At 36.1% G+C, this 23,309-nt stretch overlaps 1 protein-coding gene across 3 annotated transcripts in view; it reads right to left on the bottom strand.

Moving 5' to 3' along the window:
- Positions 1-454: 454 nt before the first annotated feature.
- Positions 455-23,309, bottom strand: part of PTPRJ (protein tyrosine phosphatase receptor type J) — a 656,092-nt gene continuing 633,237 nt past the window's right edge. For all 3 annotated transcript variants that reach the window (XM_044082858.1, XM_044082859.1, XM_044082860.1), the window contains one exon: positions 455-2,007. In XM_044082858.1, coding sequence (XP_043938793.1) covers positions 1,855-2,007 — 153 coding nt within the window. In that variant the 3' untranslated portion in view covers positions 455-1,854. The remainder of the gene's footprint in view (positions 2,008-23,309) is intronic.

The raw sequence follows: 23,309 nt of genomic DNA, 5'->3' as shown, positions 1-23,309 counted from the left end.
GGATAATTAAATCTTGAGCCAAAATATTTAAAACCAAAAATATACACACGCTTAATAGTGCGTTGGTTAAATCTAGCACAAAACCGACAGCAAGGCACGTTATGATCTGGGCCTAGGCAAGGAATACAGTACAAATGAAAATCCTTATGAGGTATTTGCTTCCCACAAGTAATGCAATTATTAACTTTTACTGACATTGGTAAGGAGAAAGAAAAAGTTTCCCCAACGGTGTACTTAGCTTTAGTGTGAAGACTTTGGTTCTGAAACTCGAATGCGAAAACTTCAGGAGTCGGCCGACCGGCACTTCTGAACTGCTTCTGCTTTGGGCAATGCACGGCAAGAAAGACTGAATAAAATGGTGTTGGCTGCATGTTTTATACCCCTGATGACCTGACATCATGGAAGAGGAGACAGCAACCGACACAGGACCCAAGACTTTGTTATTCAGGCCGACTGAGGGCAACCTGCCAGCAGATTACCCAAATGTAATGACTGCAACAGTGAAACACGAAGAACATCAGATTCTGTCATGCCATTCTTTAAATGTGCTGCTTTAATTCCAAGATTGCTCAAATTTGAGGAAAGTGAAATTCTTGAATGCAGCAACTCCGGTCAATAACATGCCATTTCCTTACATTAGAAATAGTTTTTTTCAGTTATGCTGATGCTGTACTTAGAGTCTGTAGAACTTATCTTTGCCTAATAGTTTTCCCAGATCAGGCAAGACAGGGAACACACATTTTAAAGTTTGGGTGCCTCCTCCTGCTGCTGCTGTACCAGCATAACTTCTACATTATGCATTCTTATTGCTCTTTCATTCTTTATGCAAAGTTCTCAATCTATTAACAGGTAAACATTGTTAATTCAGATTGCCGACTTGGTGAAATTTAGCCAGATGTTTTCAGCAAACATATTTATTTTTGCTCTCCTTTTTAGAAGCCATAGAATATTACTGGTCAAACATTGCTAGGAAGAAATGAAGATGGTCTGAGAAGATGCAACCTTTGAATAAGGAGGTGAAAGACCAATGCCAGCAGCATCACTTGTGATACTAGTACAGGTTCAGCCAAAACCACATATATTTTGGGGAAATCCTCATTAATGCAGAAGACAAGAAGAGATAAAATAACTAGATGTCTTATTAACAATTAATGAAATATTTTTTGTCAAAGTAAGAGTAACAAAAGTAAGAGTAACACACAGTGTGGACACAAACACTAGAATATAACCTGTCAGGAAGCAAAGTATGACAATCTAATTTTAGCACTATCAATAACATTTTCATTCATAAGTGCTTACATTTATATTTATTACTAAAATATGTAAAGTTATGTAACTCAGTTAATTTTTCCATATTTCGGATGTAAATATATTACATTTCAATTTAGATGCTTTGATCTTGATTTTTGAAGCCTGCTACATTAAAGATAATTAAATTAAAACCAGAATACTCACGCCAACTATAAAACATACCAAGTGGATACTGTTCTAGAACAAGTGGGCCAGAAATTAGTTAATAGTTTTGTGGGTGTTCAGCAGTTATCTTCATCTTTCTTCTGTTTCAGCTAAATTATGAACATGTATCGCTAAATATTCACAACTGACGTGAACTGTACCATATTTTTCTATTAATAAGATCAAATATTAGATGAATAGTGCTGCAATTACCTTCTATAACTTCTTGGACCTTTATATAAACATTTTTCTTTCTTATAAACAGAAATAATGTACTGTACATTTTACTACGCAAAACTCTATTTTTAATAGAGTATATAACATTTAGATATGCACAGCATTATGTTACATTTAAATAAAATTACAGTGCAAATATATGCAGAGTCCATTTCTTTTTGCTTAACAGTAGCCATTCACCCTTCCAGTAGGAGAGATGTTCTCGTAGATTCCAGTGTTGATTACTGCAGTATTTTCATATATAAGATTGCCATTTTTTGAAGCATGAGACTTGATGAAGTCCAAAGCACATTGATTCAGGAAAACGTACTGATCCTAACAAAAAACAAACATCAAGTGTTATCAAAACAGTTCTGATAAAAATACTAACAATGCACACTTTGAATATTTAATATTTCCAAAGGCATCCTATTTCACAATACTTTCAATATTTGTTATGTTACATTTTGAAATGTATTGCTGAGACAAAAAATATGACAAAAGAATTGTTAGGCTAGGCCATATGCTTATTTTACAGGAATATATGTTAAATGTATGGTCAATTTAGTACTCAAGGTGATTAAATTAAGTCTGCAGGGCAGAATGAGTTGTCCTCATGCCATCTTGGACATGAGGTATGCTGTCAGCTCCCTTGAGGGTTTGCTGACATTAAAGTGCTTGTGCAGGCTCTCATCACCTTTTTGGTGAAGCAACCCAGTAACTCTGCTTGCCTGTTACCAGTACATGTTGGACCCACTGTACCACAGTTAATGAAGGGCCACTTGCTCTGGTACTGTGCTGTGGACCTCTCTTTGAATGTAGTCCCTTACCTTTCTTTAAAGTAAGGTATTCTGTGTTAGGAGAAAAAGGAAAGAATTAACTACTAATATCCAAATCAGGTCTCTTCTAAGATTAGCCCTTAGTTTCAGATTATTAAAGTTATCCACAATATACACATATATATATATATATATATATATATATATATATATATATATATATCTTTGTGGGGTTTTTTTCGGAAACTCAGATTTCATATATTCTAGTCCACATGTTCAATTTTCTGAAAACTCAAAGCATTTGTATTGAAATCACATTACAGTGGGGAATCTGTTAATTTACCCTTTCCCCAACTGTAGTGCAATCTCAGAGTTGATAAATAAATAAATAAATAAATATATATATATATATATATATATATATATATATATATATATATATATATATATATATATATATAAAATCAACCCCAACATGGAGGGTTTTGCCCCCTGCAAAAATTTACATTGTTGATTGTTTTACTTTGGTCGAGTTTTTGGAAAGTCCAACATATAGTCTCGACCATATGAAGTTCAAATTTCCAAAATATATAAAAAGAAGAAAGTAAGAAAAGTATTTCCAGTCTTATACATCCTTGAACATCCATATAGCATAATGATTGAGTGTTTGTCTTTAGTTGTGAAGGTTCAAGGCTGGATTTCCACTTTTCTTAAAATAAAATTATTAATAACATTAGCACTATTATCCCATGGAGTTGTCAGAATATGAGAATGTGAATAAGAACGCACATCCTGAAATAGAATTCATTAGCTTTATTTTCTGTCATTAGTTATTAAGCATAATTCGCCACCTTTTATTCCCAAAACTGCCAATTTAGGAGGTATAACAATGGGGAGGACATGAAGAAGACCTCTCATCAAATCTTGGAGCCAATATCACTAAAGAAAGGGCCAGAAAAGAGTAACAATCAACATTAAATGATGACCTCCTTACTTTAGATCTGGCAGGCACAGATTCTCACTTATATTTAGCAGGTGTTATTGAAATCTTTAACCATTTATGGAAATCAAGGTTATTTGAAATGATGCTGGACAGATGTTTGCCAATTAGATCCCTCAGTCCTTCAGTTACTGCTTATATTTCAGCCCATCAGTTTCAGTGCAGTAGGCCATTCATGGAACTGCTTTGATTACCCTAGTCTGGGTTCTGGATTTTAGAGCTGTGACATCGCTGCCTATAATCATTGCGAACGGATTATGTTGATATTTTTGATTTTTGATTTATTAGATGCAGAAAGCATACAGTGCATACTGGATGCTGAAGGTTCTGAAGCAAAATACTTGTCTGCATTAGCTGCATCGGGTACATGCCAAGAAAGATTAAGCCAACATCCTAGGGCAACTGAGTAATGGGATTTTACACATTTTGTGGCCATAATCATCAAGGAAGTCCCTTCATAAAGTATGCTGCTATTAAGTTACCTTTTAGTAATAAGAAGAGCAAATTATTTTAGGGGTGGGGGGCAAGACTGGATCTGATATGAAGAAACCAGATACACCTATATATATATATATATATATATATATATTATACTTCTAGATCTGATATTACCTGAAGTTCTGGAAGCTCAAGGCAGTAAGTAGCTATTTGAAGTGGGAAGAATTGCATGCAAATTATTGGCTGAGGGCCATGACGGACATGCCCAAGTTTCTACCATGGGATATGAATGAACAAAGAGATTTGAAGGTTAATTCCTGTTGGCTGTTCAATGCAGGTAATTGCCCAACACTACCATGCAGGTTTCTGCACATCTACTCACACTGTGAGAGTGGATACCCAGTTTCCCGATATTGGTTCAATGATGGTTTCAAAGTGTCAAGCCCATCAATACCCCCTGAGGTTAAGCAGTAGGATACACCTTTAAACTTAAGTGAAAGAGGATGGTCCTCCTTTCATGGGTCCATAAGATCAAGCACTTTTTGCATTTTTCAGTAACAATTTCAGGAACTATTCATCTATTAATCTTGATATCATAGCTCATATTTTAACACATTATACTGACCAGCAAGAATCATTTGAAATGGTTCAAAATTTCGTTCATGCTTTCCCATCCAGTCTACTGCTGTTTTGGCACTTTCAGTCTATAAGAAGTTAGTCTGTTCTAGAATGAAAAGAAGCTTTTGGGCAAAGTGATTCATGATGGTAGAGTTGTGGGCCCCATTACATCATGTCCATTTGCATCATTTAGTATCTCCCAAAAAGAAAGAAAGTGAACTCTAGTTGAGTGGTCACCATTCTTTCTCTCATGAGCCATTGGCAGTGATTGCATAAACAAGCAGAATTGTTGGGGTTCAGTACTCATCTCTGAGTGAAGCAATAAAAATACATTTCACTTCAAGGATGCCAGCCTGGATAAGTTACATGTGGCACTGGCGTTTCAATAGCTTCCAGTAAGGAAATGTGATTGGCACCTTTGGTGTATGCACATAGGAAGTGGTTTGTACTTTGATATGGCCACACACATGGGCTGTGCAGTAGTTTATGCCACTTTTGAAAAAATAGTATAGTATTTCAGTGGTGTTGGGAACAAAGAACCCGAAAACAGCAAGACATTCATATTTTTGATGATTTTTAATTGTGTGGCAAAGAGGAAACTAAGTAATGTTGTGTCATATTCAGTGATCTATGTAAGCAGATGGGGGGTTCCCTTGGTATGCAATAAAATGGAAGCTCCTGTCAAGTCCTGATATTTCTGAGACTAGAGGTGGACATTGTTTCTTGCATTTTTTATACCTCAAACCAAACATTGTTTCTTAGAGTTTTAGATTACCGTAAGCCAAGCTTGATTGTCTGAGTTAACACAGCAAAACCTTCTTGAAATTGCAAGCTAGTGAAGAAATGGAATTTTTTTTTTAGCTTACTAGGTTATTTTATTTTATTTTTTTATTTATTTTACATTTGTTAACCGTGTTAGTCTGGCTGAGCTTTTGGCTCATTTTCAGCAGAGACCTGGGGAGAAAAGCTCCTCAGGACTAGAAAACAATTTATTAAATTTTAGTAATATAGTAGTAACAATCAGCTATAGGATCTTAGAAGCAGAGACCTGGCGGGAAAAAAAGCTCCTCAGGCAATTCAATTATACAGAGTATTAACAATTGGCAGACAAGTATGTGAGTTGTTACAAACAAGGTTTTAAACAATTAGCAGAAGAAAATGTGACTAGTTACAATATTATTTAAGATGTTTAGAGCAAAATGAGTTAATAGTTAGGCAGATGCTTATTTAAAGTGGGTAGGATCTAGTTGTATCGGAGTTTGGAAACAAGAAAGGAAAGTAAGAATGGCTAGTAGGGGAGGGAGAGTATAGGAAACAGACTAGACAGGTAGGTTGCTTTGAGACTGTATGAATTAAGAGTGGTAGGAGATAGAGGAAGGGAAGAGGTAGAAGAGGCAGGGGAATAGTGTTAGAGATACATTAAGAGTGAGGTGGTGAAATAGGTGAAAGGATGGTGGTTTCAGGGTGGTTGGCTACAGTGGCAAGACCACTTTGTTTTTAGGTATTTCCTTGTGGCTAATTTGAAACGTTTGCTATGCTGGAGGAATTTTATTTCCAAGGGGAGTTGGTTCTAGGATGTAGCTGGGTTATACTTAAAGAGAAGACAGCCTATTTTGGTTTTGGGTTTGTAGATGTCTAATAATTCTTGATTTGAGCTGCATAGCATCCTAGCAGGGGAATATTTTGAAATGATAGTGGAGAGGCTGGGGCAGAAGGAGGGTAGATAGAGAATAGAGTGGATGATTTGTAGTTGATATAGTTGGGGCAGCTGAGGGAATTCTAGCCAGTCTAGTTGTTGTTGTGCTAAGCAGTGGTGTGACTTGTAGGTTTTGTTAGCTGCAAATCTGGTGATCTCATTATAGGTAGTTTCAAGCTTGGAAATAAGTGTAGAATTTAGGTTTGTGAATATGTGACAGGAATGTTGGGAGTAATAAAGCCTGGGAGAGAGTTATTCGGGCAGTGTTAGTTAAGTATTTCTTGCTACGGAAAAGGTGTCCAAGTTTCTGATGAGTTCTTTTTACCGAGTTAGTAATATGGAGATCAAACTTAAGCTGATCATCTATTGTAACACCTAGCAATTTAGTACGAGATTCAGATGAGATTTCAGTGTTGTTGCAGGATAAGATGGTAAATGTACTTTTGAGTGTGGTGATGTTTTTAGGGAGGAAGAGTAGGGGCTTAGTTTTTTTTTTCTGGATTAAGTATTAGTTTGTTATCACTAAGCCAAGTCTCAATGGTGTGGAAGGATGTCTGGGTAGTTGAGTGAAGGTCAGTTGGGTTGTCAGCAATGGTTATAACAGCTGAGTCATCAGCATATTGCACAAGAGATGACTGGGGACAAGATGATTAGAACAAGTTGGTGAAAATATTAAAGAGTAGTGGTCCAAGTATGGACCCTTGGAGGACTCCCATTTGTGCAGTGAGAGGGGAGGATAGTGCAGAGAGCCATTTAACTGATGGCTGGTGGGTACAGAGATAGCTGGAGAACAAGGAGATAGTAGGAGGAGAGAAATGTAAGTTAGTGAGTTTATCTAGAAGGAGTGGGTGAGAGACAGTGTCAAAGGCTTTAGAATGGTCAAGGAATAGGCATGAGACAAGTTTATTGTATTCACGAGCTTGGGAGACTATGTTGATGAATGATATGAGTGCAGCAGTTGTACTATGCTTGGGATAGAAACCATGCTGTGTGGGTGTGAGAAGATTTTCCTGGTGAAGGTAACTCATTACCTGCTTGTGAATGCATTTCTCTAGGACTTTTGAGAATGGAGAGAGTATGGAAATCGGTCTGAAGTTGGATATATCTGAGGAGTTTCCCCCTTTGTGAATGGGTAGAGTAAAGAAATTCCTCCATACAGTGGGGACATAGGATTCAGAAATGGATTGGTTGATTTAGATGGATACAGGATAAGCAAGAGGTTCAGAGGTAATCTGCAGGAAGTAAGAGGGTAGCTTGTCAACAGATGGGGAGCAAGGTTTAAGTTTAGAGAGTAATGACTTTACATAGTTAGTTGATACTGCTTTTAGAGAGAAGGAGTTAGGAGGGTTTGGAAGACGTGTAGAGTTTGTGGAGGTGCTAATGTTGTTTCTGGGGGGAGAGAATTTATTATGGAGGTTATTGAATTTATAAAATGATTGTTAAATTTGTTGACTATGTCTTCAGGTGTTGCACTGGGACATGGGTTAGGAGACGAAAGGTTTCCTGGATGCAGAGTCTGTTTAATAGAGCTCCAGAATTTCTTTGGGTCTGATTTAAGAGTGGAGGGAGGAGTGGCATAGAAGTTTATTTTGTAATAATGGATGATTTTTTTTTTTATTTTATTACTGAGTTTTTTATATTTCTGAAGAAGAGAAGGGGTCCTAGTTTTAGTCCACATTTTCCAAATCCTATCCCAGTCTTTCATGAGGGTTCTGGTAGGTTTAATGAGCCAGGGAGCAGTATTAGATTTGATTCTAATTGTGCGAAGAGTGCGGAGCAAGGGAATTAAGAATGTTTAGGATTAGAATGTTTAGGAATGTAGTGCTGAAGGAGTGGACAGCTTCATCTATAGGAAGAGTGGTGAGGTAAGACCAGTTAATTTTGGAGAGTTGGTGAATAAAAGAGTTAGGCCAGAAATGAGAAAGTGAGCGGGTGATAATAAATTTGTTAGGTTTGGTAAGGTGAGGAGTATGTCTGGTAACTGTTATAGGGCAGTGGTCACTGAGGGCATTTGGAAGGGCTTGGGAGTTATGATAGCTTTGAGAGTGGGAGACCAATATCCAGTCAAGAAGAGAGCTAGGTAGGTGAGATTTATTAATGTAGGTTGGGGTTGTGATTAGCTGCTCAAACCCATGTAGGTTTATACAGGAAGTAGTGTTGGGAGCTTGTATTGTAAGCCAATCAATATTTACATCTCCCAGTATAATTATTTCATTGTGGATGGTATGTGAGAGGTGAGATAGGATGTTCTCAAGTATGTTAATATTATCACCAGGGGGAATATAGATTGCTGTGACAGTTATGGTGTTGAAACTGTTAAGTTTGAAGTTGGTCAGTAGGAGTTCAGCTGGTGAGAAGGAGGGTAAGTCTAGTGTGGGACTGATTTGGGAGAGACAATTGGAGTAGAGTATGGAGACTCCTCCTCCTTTTCTTTTAGGTTGATCTAATCTAAGGATATTGCAGCCAGGAAGGATGATTTCACTGTCCAGATGGTGTGGTTTTAACAATGTTTCAGTTAGGGTAACTATGCCAGGAGTATAGTTAGCTATCCAAGCATAGAGTTCTTGAACTTTATTTACAAGGCTCCTGATGTTGACAGAGCAGAATTGTACTTGTTTTGTGGGTTGGAGGGGTTGGCAGTTTTAGATACAGGGGGGTTATTGTTCAGGGTACTGTCTGTAGAGACTGGGTTAGGACGAATGTCACCAAACAGAAGTAGATGTTTGTAATAGGATTTTAATTTGAGTAAGTAGACTTTTTTTGTTGTTTTAAAGTGAAGGGGAGAGATATTTTTATTTTAGGAATGGGAGTGGTGGGGGGGGAGGATGGAGGGACAAATTAGAAGATAGGGTTGTGGTGTAGTACTTGAATTAAGAGTGGTGTTTGTGGGATTGAAATAGGGAGTCGGTAATTGTGAGTGATAGGAGGTGAAGTGATAGAGTATAAGGAGTAGAGAAGGTAAGAGTATAGTTTGAGTTGTAAGAGACATGTCACTTTATGGGATGTAGAACAGAGGATGAGAGGGAGGGGTGGGAGTAAGGTAGATAGGAGGTGAGGTGATAAAGTATAAGGAGTAGAGAAGGTAAGAGTATAGTTTGAGTTGTAAGAGACATGTCACTTTATGGGATGTAGAACAGAGGATGAGAGGAAGGGGTGGGAGTAAGCTATAGTAGTCTTTGATAGTGGAGAGTAGGTATGTGTGGGGAGGAGCAAAGAAGGGAGGTAGTATGAGAACAGGAAGTAGAGGGGTGTGGGATTTGGGAGGAAGTGAGGGGGTGTGGCTGTATGGATGGGTATAAAGGTAATGATATGGGGGTGGGAATGGGGGTGGGAGAAGAGCAATGTGAACAGCGCGGGCTACACCTTCCAGATAGAACTTAGCTAAAAAAACTATCAGCTAGTCCAGGGACACTTACTAGAGATGCTACACCTGCAGGGCTTCAACTGCAATTAGAGCAAATATGGCATCCAGGGTTTTTTAAAACCTTTGGTGTGTTGTACCTGAGCAATCACTTGGGTGGTGGGGGAAGGGAGGAAGACCATAAATTGGAATTTAAAGAAGCAGGGGAGAATCAAAGGCACTATGCTAACCTAGCTAATTATCAAAGGACAGCCACGGAAATAAAATAAACATACAGGCACTCCTGTTCAAGGACTGGAAGGTTTCTCCAAGAAAAACTATGTGTAGGAGTACACACAGGTTTTGTATGCAGAACAGTGGCCTCTGCTAGAACTTTTGTTAGATGCCTATAAAACTTACTCCAGGGAGGCAGTCACAAGCATCACAGAGTCAGGGTTAAACATAGGATAAAACTGGACCTTCACCTCTTGTCCCTTTTCTTAAAGAAATTTAATGGACAGTCTTTTTAGCAGGATGACTGCGTTTCCACTTATTCCATACAGTTGTTCCACCAATGCCACAAGCAGCTACTTTAATGGAATATCATTCTCTACACCTTAGCCATTCTTGTGGAGTTCCTAGGGAAAAAGACATTGTCTTCCTTGAACTCATGCTCATCTGGTTTGCTGCAGTTTTCTGGAGTGATGATTTACACTAAAGGAATGTAATATTTAAAAATTTTGATTTTTTTTCATTTTGATTTTGTCAAGATTTACAAAAGGCAGAGAGATTGTGATCACCTTGTTTGCTGATTTGCTACATGGCATTGGGATGGGTTGCAAGAAAAGCCTTCAGAAATGTAAAAGCACACCGGGTAGATCTTAGTCTTTTACAAATGTTCCTGGGATTAAATAATTGCAAGCAGATTATTGAAAAGGTTGGGACAGGTTCAAGGGATCAGCTGGCTCACAGCTCCCCACTCTTAAACCTTTGTTAGAGACTATTTATGGGGTTCACATGCAGCAACAGAGGATTATCATGCATATACCCTTTGGGCTACTTGTTTTCATTTGGTTATGAGCAAGAGCTTCCTGCATCAGTGAATTTTTGGAGTCTTTAAGAAGGTCCCATTTGTCATTGTTAAAAATTCTGTTTTATTGTGGATTCTCAGGTGCAAGACCAATCAAAGTGGATAGGGACAACAGCTATATTTAGACAGATATACCAAATGATTAATCTGACCCTTCTATAGGTTTATTACCCCTCTGTAAGTTTTATAGTATAGATTGTTTTTATAACCTTTTTTTCCCCCAAAAGGGGGTAAAATCACCTGGGTTCCTGATTACATAAAACTTTATCTTGCCAGAGGCATTCATGAGTTATTTCTGCACTCTTTTGTTATGGGTCAGGTCACTGACCTAGCTAGGGAAGTACAGTTAGTACAGGTTATCTAGTGGATTTGCAGACAGTCATCAAAAGTTTTTCTGCCCTACAGGCAGACTCTTTATCCTTGTGTGGACATTGATTTGTATTTGTTTTGTTGCAAGTAGACTGCAAATTTTATTTTGGGCAATTATTTTATCTCAGATAAAGCCAACAGAGCCATATTCTGACAAGGAAGTTTGTATTTGGATATGGAACATAATTTGGAATAGTTGTCCAGGCATGATTTGGGAGCAATTGTTAATAGCGGCACTGCAGCTCACACTGGAATTAGAACAGCCACATGTTCTCATTATTCATCTAGGTGGCAGTGACATGGATATAATTCCCAGGTGTAGCTTACTCCCCACTAACTTTACAGACATTTTAACAACTCAACACTTACATTCTGGGCTGTTGGTAACTTGGCTTCCATAGTTCTTAGGCAGCAGCAGAAACAGCCTGTAAATATTTGAACCACATGGTCAATTGAGACACCCTAGGCTTGGGTTTTGCAATCATTGTACACTAGGACACAGCCGATGGAGACTCCATGGGGTATGAAGCAAATGGTGTCCATCTCTCTGATAAGGAGAGTAAGTTGTTCATACTTAATCTATCCATATTATTACAAGGTTTGTTAATTTGTAACAGTCTGAGGATTGAGAGACATATCACAGAAAATGCTTCCTTTAGATTAAGTCAAGGGCATTAATTCAGACATTCACTTTTTCAAAATTAAGAGTAAAAAAAATCTAAACTTTACATATAATATAGTCAGTGCACTTTTAGACCCCCACCCCAGCATTCCAGGATTACAGCATATTAACTAACGCATGCTTTTGTCCAGACTGTCTTCTGTTTTTACATTGTAAAACCCGTATTCTTACAGCTAAAAATGTACTTGTTTACTTTAATATCTTTATCACATATAAACATCACTGAAAAAACTCACCCTAACATTTAAAATACCCCTGTCTACACAAAACCGCTTTACTATATAACATGCAGTTAAGTATCATTAAAATGGTATACAAATACTACTATGAAAAAAAACTGTTTTATTTACAGTTATTTTTTTCCTTTTAGTGACCATCTAAACCTTAATGGAATAAAGTGGAGTATATCCTTTACAGTCCACCCAGAAGTTTAACAAAGTCAACAAAAGTCCAGTCTTTAATAACAAAACAGGCAGAGGACCGTAAATCTAACTACCAAAATCCCCAAAAAAGAAACGGTCCAGGCAACAATCAAGGATGACAGTACAAAAGAGCTTTAATAAAATGTCACAAGCGCTTTCACCCTGACTCAGTTGCAGGGCTTTTTCAAGTGCATAACAAAAAATACATTTAACACACCCATTTTAAATACCCCCTTTCATAAAAGAGCGCCAAAAACATTTAAAGTAAAATACACAATTGTTCTAAAAAATGTCATAAATTGTGAGCAAAATCATTATATAGAAAGGTATATTGCAAAAGAACACAGAAAGTATGGACCTACATTGAAAATGTACTATTAACAATCTTCACACATCTGTGTCATAATAATAATAACATCAACTTAAATTACCAAAAAAGATTTCTTATAGTTTCTCAGCTCTTTTGACTAAGTACGGCTTAATTGAAATATGATCATTTAATCCCAGGGGCTGGGATGCATTAAGTTTAAGTTGCCAATGTGTCTCTCTGCAACATAGCCAGTTTTCCCAGTCACCCCCCCTTAGGGTCTATGTAAACCTGTTCTAAAATTCCAAAAACAAAGCCAACATGCTTAGGTTCAGCTTGTAGGTGCCTATATAGTGCATTATTCAGATTCCCTTTCCTGATACTGTAAATATGCTCATAAATACATTTATTGAGCGCCCTTTCTGACTTCCCTACATAGAAACTAGAACAGTCTCTACAGAGGGCCAAATATACTATGCCTCTAGTGGCACAGTTGCCCTTCTTGAAATAAATAATACTTTTTTCATAATTGTCTAAAGTAACACGTACATTGTCTCATATATTTACAGTATCCGCACCTTCCACATTTTCTTGTCCCCTGGTCCCTTTGAGCTATACCCTGGTGGTTGTTTCTTTCAAACACCCTTTTTAAGTTTGTTCCTGTTTTAAACACAAAACTGGGACACTCACCCACCTTGTGTGCAATATCCTTGTTAAATTTCAACATCTTCCAATTCCTCCCAATTAAGTCCTTAATTTCCTTGGATGCACTACTATACTGTAACACCAAGGCCCTACTAAAAATGTGCTTATCTGCAGTCACATCCACAGAAGTATTCTCTAAGGTGCTACCCAAAAGGGGGAGGTACTTTGTACCCCAATCCTCAGTTATTTCATCAACAACCTCCTTAATTAGACTCAACGGGTAACCCCTCAATCGAAATAGGTCAGAAATAAACTCAATTTCAGATAAAAAAATCAATCCTTTCTGAGGTCATTCTGGCCGCTCTGACCATCTGGCCCTTCACAATGCTTTTCTTCTGCTTCCAAGGATGGTCACTGTTATACGGGAGATAAGAATTACTGAAGGTGTTCTTTCTATGGATCCTAGACTTTAAACCACCATTGGTTTATCTAACCTTGCATCTAGATAGTCAATTCCTTGTTGGTCAAATATGAATGTAAACTTTAAAAAAGTGGTAGCTGAATTTAAAAATTCAAGAAAGTCAATGATAGAACTTGCTGACCTTTCCCAAATTATAAATAAATCGTCCAAGAAATGTCGGTACAATTTTATGTTTTTCCAATAACCAGAATTAAATACATACTGCAATTCCCATTTTAAGAGCACCAGGTTTGCATATATGGGGGCACACGCTGCCCCCATAGCAACCCCCCTAACCTGTTTGAAAGTTTCCCCCTCAAAATGTACAAAATTGTTTTCTAATACAGTCCTCATAAGTTCTACCAGTATATCTATGTCAAAGCCAAATTAGTGACCTTTTTTCATTCAAAAGTGACAAAAATAAATCCAAACCCTCCTCTGTGGGAATGCAACACAAATTGACCACATCAATGGTAAAAAAATACACATCCCCTTTGTATGGTTGCACAGTTAAGCCACACAAAAAGTCCCATGAGTCCTTTAACAAGTGCACATATTCATGAGTAATATGCTTAAGGGCGTGGTCCTAAAAATTTGCAATTGCATAAGTCTTTGATCCCTCACCTGAAACAATGGGCCTGTAGGGTGGGTCAATGGTACTTTTCTGTATCTTGGGGATACCAAAAAAGGAAGATAACTTTGGTTTTCTAATTATCAGTGTATCCCCAAGTTTTTCATCTAATCTATTTTCAAGTACTAGTTCTTCTATGGCTAGATCTATTCTCCTATATGAAATGTTAATTTCATTAATTGATACTGGTACGTATACATTTGTATCATTCAGAATTCCCAGAATTTTACTAGAATAGTCTAAAGAATTAACCAAAACCATACCACATCTTTTGTCAGGCTTCATGATATGGATTTCTCTATCCGATACCAATTGATCCAAAATTAGTTTTTCTTCCAAGGTTAAATTCATTTTAAAACCACATCTCCTCCTAAAATTTTTATCGGCACTCAAAGCATAAATATCTGATGCACATACTTCCTCAAATACTTGTAAGGCCAGATGGAGAGGAGGGTTAAATGTACTTGCCTTCCTAAATTGCACCATGTTGCTTACATCAGACTGATCAAAAATAAGGGCAAGGTTCAATTTTCTTAAAAACAATTTTAACTCAATAAGTGTATCACAAATATTGAATCTTACAGAGGGCATAAACTTAAAACCTTTTTCAAAGAGGAGAAAATGTTCTATTTTAACTTCAATTCCACTCAAATTAAAAATTTTGAAACCATTGTAAGAATGTGTCACTCCATCCACATCCACAACTATAACTTCCCTTTCCTTTTGTTTTTCACTTGGTTCTTTCCTTTCCCCATCCCCCCAGAAAAATCCTGTTCACTGATCACCCCTTCCTCCCCACCAGCTTCTGCAGCCCCAAAGGGATTCTGCCCTACTTGAAGTCCAGCAGGTTAGGTGTTATTGGAGTTGTTAAACTGGTGTCAAACACCTCACCTATCCATTAACCCCTTCACCAGTCACAGACAATGTCCAGTCTTTCTTATCTACATTTTCTCGCAAAACCACATTTCACAAATATTCTCTAATTTCAGTGTTGCTGGTCTTTTTCCTGTTCATCTCCATCTCCCAACACTAGACTTTGGTCTAAGTTCAAGGTACTTCTGATTCTTCTGATTAACTCCTGTCTCTCAAGCATTTTCCTTTGGAACAATAGAAAAGGTTTCACTGGCAAAGTTTCTCTATGAGCTTTATTGTCAGATAAAAGAGAAGCAGTCACCTTCTGTCTGATGGCTTACTTTTTGTTAATTAAACTTTTGTAGTTCCTCTTTAACCAGTTCTGCAACAAAAATGTCCTTGACTCTCCAGGAAAAATGTTCCAAAGACAGCTGGATACAGCATCTTGAATCTCATACCTGTCTGTTGACATTCCCTAATTGCTGGGATAAATTTGCTTCTCCTTTGTATGTACAGTGAACATTTTCCACAAACACTCTGAAGTCTCCAGTTTTTAATACTTTTCCTTTTGCTACACTTATGTCAGAATCAACTCTTTCTGCAGGTATGTTTGTATCTTTACTAATGTAGGTCTTGGCTGCTTTCTCATGGCCAGGTTTAGAGCATGCACGCAATGTACCCTTTCCATTAATAAATCCTGTTGTGGAATATCAGTCCAGTTGCTTATTTGTACTTTCACAACATTAATACAGTCTTTTCCTTCCAGTTTCTCTAGTACAGCAAAAAAGCTTAGACTTCTCTGTGTTGTCTGTCTTCTAACTTTACCGTTTTTTTGATAAAACTCTTCTTGAGAAATCTCATACTCATTTTCTTCATTTCAGCCTGTGATTTTTGCAGTTTTATCAGTTCATCAGAGTAGCTAGTTAAAGCTTCTTCTATTTTTTCCAGCCTTTTGCTATTTGAGTTGATATACCACCTCAATGCTTCATTTATTTTAATCACTTCTGAGTACATTTGGTTTCATTTTTTTCCTTTCAAATCTTGGAAGCCAGCTCTTGCACCAAAGTTGAAGCATGAAATGCTTTTTGCTGAACACTGCAAGATTCTTCACAATCAGTGTCTTCTCTTCACATTTTATAGTTTATATTCTTTTCAGTTTCTCTAAATTTCTTCTGTGCTAGCATCCAGTGTACTTACTAGCCAGTAATTGAATTTTATTCAAACTGACAGAATTACTAGCTTTTAATTCTCAGTTTCTTTTTTCACACTGTAAAAGTTGAAATTAAGCTGGTGATTAGTGTGAAGCCATCTTGGAAGATTTTGTCTACAAGTTTCTTTGTGTTATTATAAGGTAACGTAAGCATGGGAACAACTGGGTACTGTTTTATTTATGTATTTACTTTTTTCTGCTTCATGTATGCTTTCTGAAAAAACCCTTCATAATATGTCAGTCAAGACACTATCTTTCTTGGAGTCTAGTACAGGCAGATAATACATTTACTTGTTCATTTTCTAATTACCCACTTATTCTACTTCTGGGGCAAGGGGAGTGACAGACTGTCACAGAGTTTAATGAACAAAAGGTAGAACTAATTCTGTATCTGACGCCAACATCATCACACAAACACATATAAATGCATTTTGGATGATTACCAATTCACCTGTGATGCATCTTTACTATGGGAGAGGAAACGGAACTACTCAGCAAAACCCATATGGACTCAGGAAGAGGTATAAATTCAGCACAGAAGGCACGTTTGCTTAGCTGGGGATTCAGGTGCTGTGAGGTAAAAACTGTAACTTCTGTGTCCCCAAGTAGTGAATGCATAAATAGTTTACAAAGCTGGCATTTCCTGTATGTAATAATTAAAAAAGAAACAGTATGAAGTTCATCTAGCTCAATGTACATAATTAAAATGGTTACACTGTTTGATTTCCTTACACAATTTTACTAACATTACTAATTGTTTTTTTTCTGTGAATTCTGTGGCTATTTATTTCAATATATATATATATATATATATATATATATATATATATATATATATATTTTTTTAATTCTTTACTTTGTAGCTGAGAATGTATTTTTGAATGAGTATGACATTAATGATTTGCTATTTGCTAAAGCATACGTAGCTTGTGAAGTGTCCTAAATGCTATGTATACATATGAAGACACACATGATATAGGACTGTTATGTTCCTCATGTCAAAATCTGGATGACTTACTTACTGTTATCAGCAGTAAATCTAGCCTTACTGAAGATGATTTCACTTGTGCAATTGGCAAAACTTGAAAAACTGTTACATATATTAATTACTGGGCTAGTGTCATAAATAACATTAGACAAAGTGCAAATAGAATGCATTTAGGAAAGGAAGTGACCTCTGCCAGTAAAGATCATGCAACCGCTAATAAACATGATACTATAGATGACAACTGTGGAATTTAGGAAGCACATATACAGCAATGTGAGGAGTCAACACATAGAAAACATTTATAAAATAAAGAAAGGGAGAAGTTCACAACAAATAACTAGGAAGAAAAATAAATTAAGTGATGTCTATAATGCGTGTAAATATACTGAATGAAAGGACACTGTTATGTAATATCCACATAAAAGAAACAACACTGTTCAATCACAATGTTCAGTCTGCAAAAAATTACATAACTTTTTCTAACAGAAGGTAAAAAGCAGAGGCAAGAATTAAGCTGAAAGAAAGAAATCTAAATTGACCTTGGAAGGATCAAAGAACATTTCTGTAAGAGCAAAAGAGCTGAAACTCTGAACTTGACAACATGGCATTGGCTGCGGAAGTACAAAGACAGCTTTGGATTATATGCTTGCAAATGAAGTAAGTTGTAAAACAATGAGATTAATAAGGCTAATGGTGATGAAGAGCATTCTTTTGTAATGATTAAAAGAGCAGCCACTACTGAATTAGTGGTAGAACATTCATCATATCCAGTCAGAAATGATACAATAGTAATTGGAAATTCAATTGTTAAAAGAACCGATGTCCACATTTGCAGAGAGAAAATAATGAACATTAAATAATGTTATGCTTTGAAAAGCAAAACAAAACAGGATATGAGTAGGGACTGAGAATGTGTTAATTTAAGGAAGTACGTCATCAATTCTTTTATCATTTGATTAAAAGTACCTCATCTTTAAGGACGCACACACTATTAAGGTGCTTACAAATTCTTAGCATAGCTTATGCAGGTGTTAGGATGTATTTTTCACAAATCATATATAAAAAGAAGAGAACTGTATTAGTGTGAACAAAAAAACTTTTTTAGGGTAAATACCAACAAGAAAAAGTAGTTAACTTTCAGAAGTGGCAATGTGTACAACATCCACGCATAATTTTAGGCATGGGAAGAATAATTTTGCAGTAGATGTATCACAACATTTGACTAAGGCAAAATAGGATTTTTACAGGTCAGAAATTTAACTGTCCACAGGTAACAAAATTTGAATTGTCTGTGCTGGATATTAATGCTAAAAGTATTAGTACTATTTTTTTACTGGAAATGATGCTGCATTCACAAAACACTGATGCTATTGCTTGTGAAACATGGTCATACAAAATTGACTGGAAACCAATTCTGTCAGGGTATAAATGATTTTTTTTTCTATAACAGACATTCTAACAAAAAAACAGTTGGAGATGTTATGCTAGGGATTAATTATTACGAGACCTGTGACATCATTGATGATAATACTAATACTGTATACTAATTATAACAATAAAGACATCACAGGAACAGATTACAATTGTTGGAATGCACACACCACCAAAGTAAAATGCTGATGACCTACAGGAATTCACATATTTGTTGCATGAAAGACTGGAGGGAAAATCATAGTAGCCAGGAGATACATTTACTAAAAACAGATTGGAATGATATTAATTCTATAATGCTAGTAAGGAGCAGCAATTGCATATTGTAAAAACATAGGAAGAGAACATACTGGATATTGTTTGTTCCTAAGGAGATGATTGTTACTTTATGTCAAGATTTGCAACCTTTGGTCTGGAGCGATCATGGGGTTATAACGGTTTAACATCTGCTAGATAATTCTGCCAAACTGAAATCTAAACCAGTGTACAGAAGATTAATAGATTATACAGAAGCAAAACAGTCACCACTATAAAAGTAACTGGAGTAATGCATTCAGTGGAAAGATAGCAGAAAGAATGTTGTAAGATTTTAAAAGGGAGACTGAATGAAAAAAAAATAATAAAAAACTAACATCATACTCTAGACACACAAAGTGAGAAGGATACACCTCTCTAAGAACAATGCACTCAATTAAGATGAAATACAAAAATATAAGAAATTGAATCAGGGCCAAGGTATAACTAAAACAGAAATAAACTGGACAAAGAAATAAAACATAGTTTGAGACAAGATCAGAACAAATTTCAAGAAATTTTGCATAAAGTTATTAAGCATAATAAGAAATGATTTTGTAGATACATAAGATGTGGTAGGGTAAAGAAATACAGCCTAGTAAATATATCCTAAAATTTATTCTCAAATACAACAGGTGGTAGACATGTTTTACAAAATCTTATGAAAAACAGTCTAGATCCACAAAAGGGGAAGAAATGTTTGCTACTATCATCCAGATAACCGCAGATACTTAAATTAAATTAGATTATAGTGAAAAAAATGCTATGCAAACTATACCCAAACATAGCACCAGAAGGGGAAGGAATTGGTTATAATGATCTAAGAATATTTCAGTGTAAACTTACTGTATAATTATATCTGCAATTCATTAGGTCCTTTATATATGGGTAGATTCCTCAAGACTGCTGATGTACTTGTTAAACCCATCTTTTATGGGAAAGGGGAATAGGACAAAACCAGCGTTATATACACTCAGATGTCCACATTCTTGATGTGCAAAAATAATGGAGGAGATTATTTTGGATACACTTTTGTCAGAATTGGAAAGGTTTGGATCTGAGTCCATATATCTGCCTGCTTATTTTGAGAATTTGATTTATAATGACATGTAGCATGATGTTCTAAAATAAAACAGCAGCTAATTGAAAAATTGCATTCTTATGTAATTTATACAGACTTCTGTTCAGTCTTTGATAGAAACATACATAAAACACTGATCAATAAATTAGAATAGCTGAGTATTAACATAATCTTGATAACATGAAGAGCTGCATGGCTTACAAATAAGACAAAGAAAGCATCATATAGCAACTAGACAGGTGGAATTCTATGTTACAGTAAGGGTGTTCCAAAGAGCTCTGTTTTAGGCCCATATTTGTTTAGGTTGTATCTTTCAGATATAACGTTTTCATCTGAGGTGTTCTACGCTCTGCATGCTGATGACTTGAAAATGTGAAAACTTATTATACATGTTACAAATATGGCATGTCTACAAAAGAATATCACTACATTTACCCATTGGATATAGGGGGGTAATATACCGATAAATGCACACAAAACTAAGAATATGTTATTTGAGAAAGAGATAGAAACTGAAAGGTGAATATTTAATACAGAACACAGTGATTATTTTTTTGGGGATTAATTTAATGATCTGAGTAAATTGGTAGAACCAGCTTTGTGTTTAGTCCAGGAAATCAGAAATGATTAAATCACTGTTTGTAAGTTAAATTAGACCCAAACTAGAATATGGAATAATAATATGGAAACTGTGTAAGAAAACTAGCATGAGTAAACTGGAAAGTGTATAGCAGGAATATAACAAGGGCATCCATGAATGTTAAAATTTAAGTTATTATAAATAATTAAAATATTTAAACTTGTACACTGTCTCCTATACATATTTAAGAGACAACCACCACTAGTAATGTTTGGGGTTATTAAAGAGTAGTAGAGAATCATCAGACAACCTTTGCAGGACGTTATATAGGAATGACAGATATACTAATTGGTTCTATGCAAGTGTAGAGGATACCTTTAGTACCACATTATATTAATATCACACAATATTGTAAATTTAATGTTTGTGAATTTCAGTACACATTTTATTATACTATTAGGCAATGGAGTCACCAAAACTGCATTATAAAATTTGTTGTTGTAAATATTGTTTGTGATAAATATGATACCGTGGAGCATTTTCCCTGTGCCTCTGCTGAAAAGGGGGATCTGTGCCCAGTCAGACTTTCCCAGTAAACAAATGTCAATGAATGACATTAAATAGAGAAACCACTAGTTTAGATATATTCAAGAACAACATGGAAACTTATTTTTCTGGTACATTAGCAGGTTAGAAGGGTAGTTGTGCCTTAAATATTTGCCTGTATGTATTAATGAAAAAATATCCATCACTTAAATATGTATTTAACTGCAAATCAATAGACAAGGAATAGTTTACTCAGCCAAACATGGATTATTTCATGTGCATGTGTGTGTCTGTATTGCTAAGTAAGACATGCTTATTCCATAAATGAAGACTCAAATTATTTTCTTGATACACTGGTGACACCTAAGTACTACTCCTTAGATTAGTGGAGGTTGATTGTATCACAGTCTGAAAATCTATACACTGCAATCTATAGCTTCAATACCTGTGCATCACCAAATAAATGTAGACTTTAGTATTTAACAAAAGTATTTAAAAATGTCTGCAATGGTTTGGATTTCCAAAGAGACAATGAAAACAGTCACCATGCCATTCTTAGATGACTGCATGTTTAGTGGTAATGTTTGCACTGCAGTTTTAATCCTAGTGTACCTTACTTTTAAACTGTATACATTTTACTTACTTGTTAACCTAGTGACATGAATAAACACAAATGCCTCTTCCCACAGTTTGCCTGTGAGTTTCACACATTTTACAGAACCACAGCTGCATTAGACAGAACATGTATATCATGTACATCTTTTTTTTTTTTCCTTTTTATTTGTTTTTATCAAGCTCTCCATATAATTTAATATATTCTTTTGGAACATCAATCATCCAGTGGGGATTTGCTGCACTTGACGCCCACTTTCTAATACAAGATATTTCCATTATAGTAGTTAATGTGCTGTCATAGATGTTGGGTGCTAAACATAACTTCCATTTGGCCCCTGTCAAGCTCTTCTTAACATTACCAATGCTTACCACATCTCTATACGTGTAATCATGTAGAAAATATAGAGAACATTACCTTAGTCTATGAATTATACTGCAATGTGTGGATATGTCAACTAACAAAATCTAGAACTCACTGATATAAACATCCATTCTGATTGCTTTGTATAATGCTGGCATAGTGCCAGTCTTTGTATTAAGACTTGAGTAAATTACTACAGTTCCCCTGGATCATGCTTTCCTTCATTTACTTAATACTATATAATAAGATAGAATGGTGAGCATATTTGATAGATTAGAATTTCCCTCTATAACCGCAACCTGGAAAGAAATACAGAACATACATAATAAATATTACTAACAATACAGATGTTTCCTACACAGCCAACTTTAATAAATGCTACCTTTTAAATATTTTTACTCAACTACATTTCTGTTCTATGTGGAGTCTGCATGCCCTCCCCGCGGTCGAGTGGCATTCCGAAAGACATGCGTGAATGGGTGTGCCTTCGTTGAAGGATGGGCGTCGAGCTGGCAACTCAGCACCATAAAAATCCACTGCCAATCATTAGTGGACCGGAGTTCCACTGTGGCGACCCCTAACCGGGAAAAGCCGAAAGACAAACAAACATCATTTCTGTCCTGGGTACTGTCACATGATCTGCTACAACTACAGCAAACATGCATACTGAAATTTTCTGCAGAACTACTATACTTTTCAATATTCATTTCAGTAGAAGCAGATCTTGTTTCTCTCTAGTCTGCCTTTATCCTCAGCTTGCAAAGAGGAGCTGCTTCACACATCCTTCTATCTTCTCACTTTCTACATCTGTCCCTTGCTTTCTTAATGGCTTCTGTTAATATATACCCCACCATCCATTTTCCCAATGTACTCTGCCCTGACTACTCTTCTATGAAATAATATTTCCCATTATCTCTTGTCGGTAGATGGTGCCCTCTCCTGTATTCCAATCCTCTTCTTCAACTCTTCAACTACACTGCTTCACAATCCTCACTTATAACATCATAGACTTGGATCTTGTCCACCATCCCTTTTACATTCTAGTGTGAAGAATCACAGGGCCTTCTGTTTTCCTTTATTGTCTATTCCCTTCATCTTTTTTATTACTTTAGTTGGTTTTCTTTGAACATCTTTGAAAACGATGTATTTAACCATTGCAGTTTCCAAAAGGGCATGGAGAGCTCCAGTTGATGTCTGACCATT

The sequence above is a fragment of the Protopterus annectens genome, chromosome 9.part0 (assembly GCF_019279795.1).
Source record: "Protopterus annectens isolate FY-2018-M chromosome 9.part0, PAN1.0, whole genome shotgun sequence".
Lineage (NCBI taxonomy): Eukaryota > Metazoa > Chordata > Ceratodontiformes > Protopteridae > Protopterus > Protopterus annectens.
The sequence above is the reverse complement of the archived record's forward strand: the minus strand, read 5'-3'. Positions and strand labels throughout refer to the sequence as shown.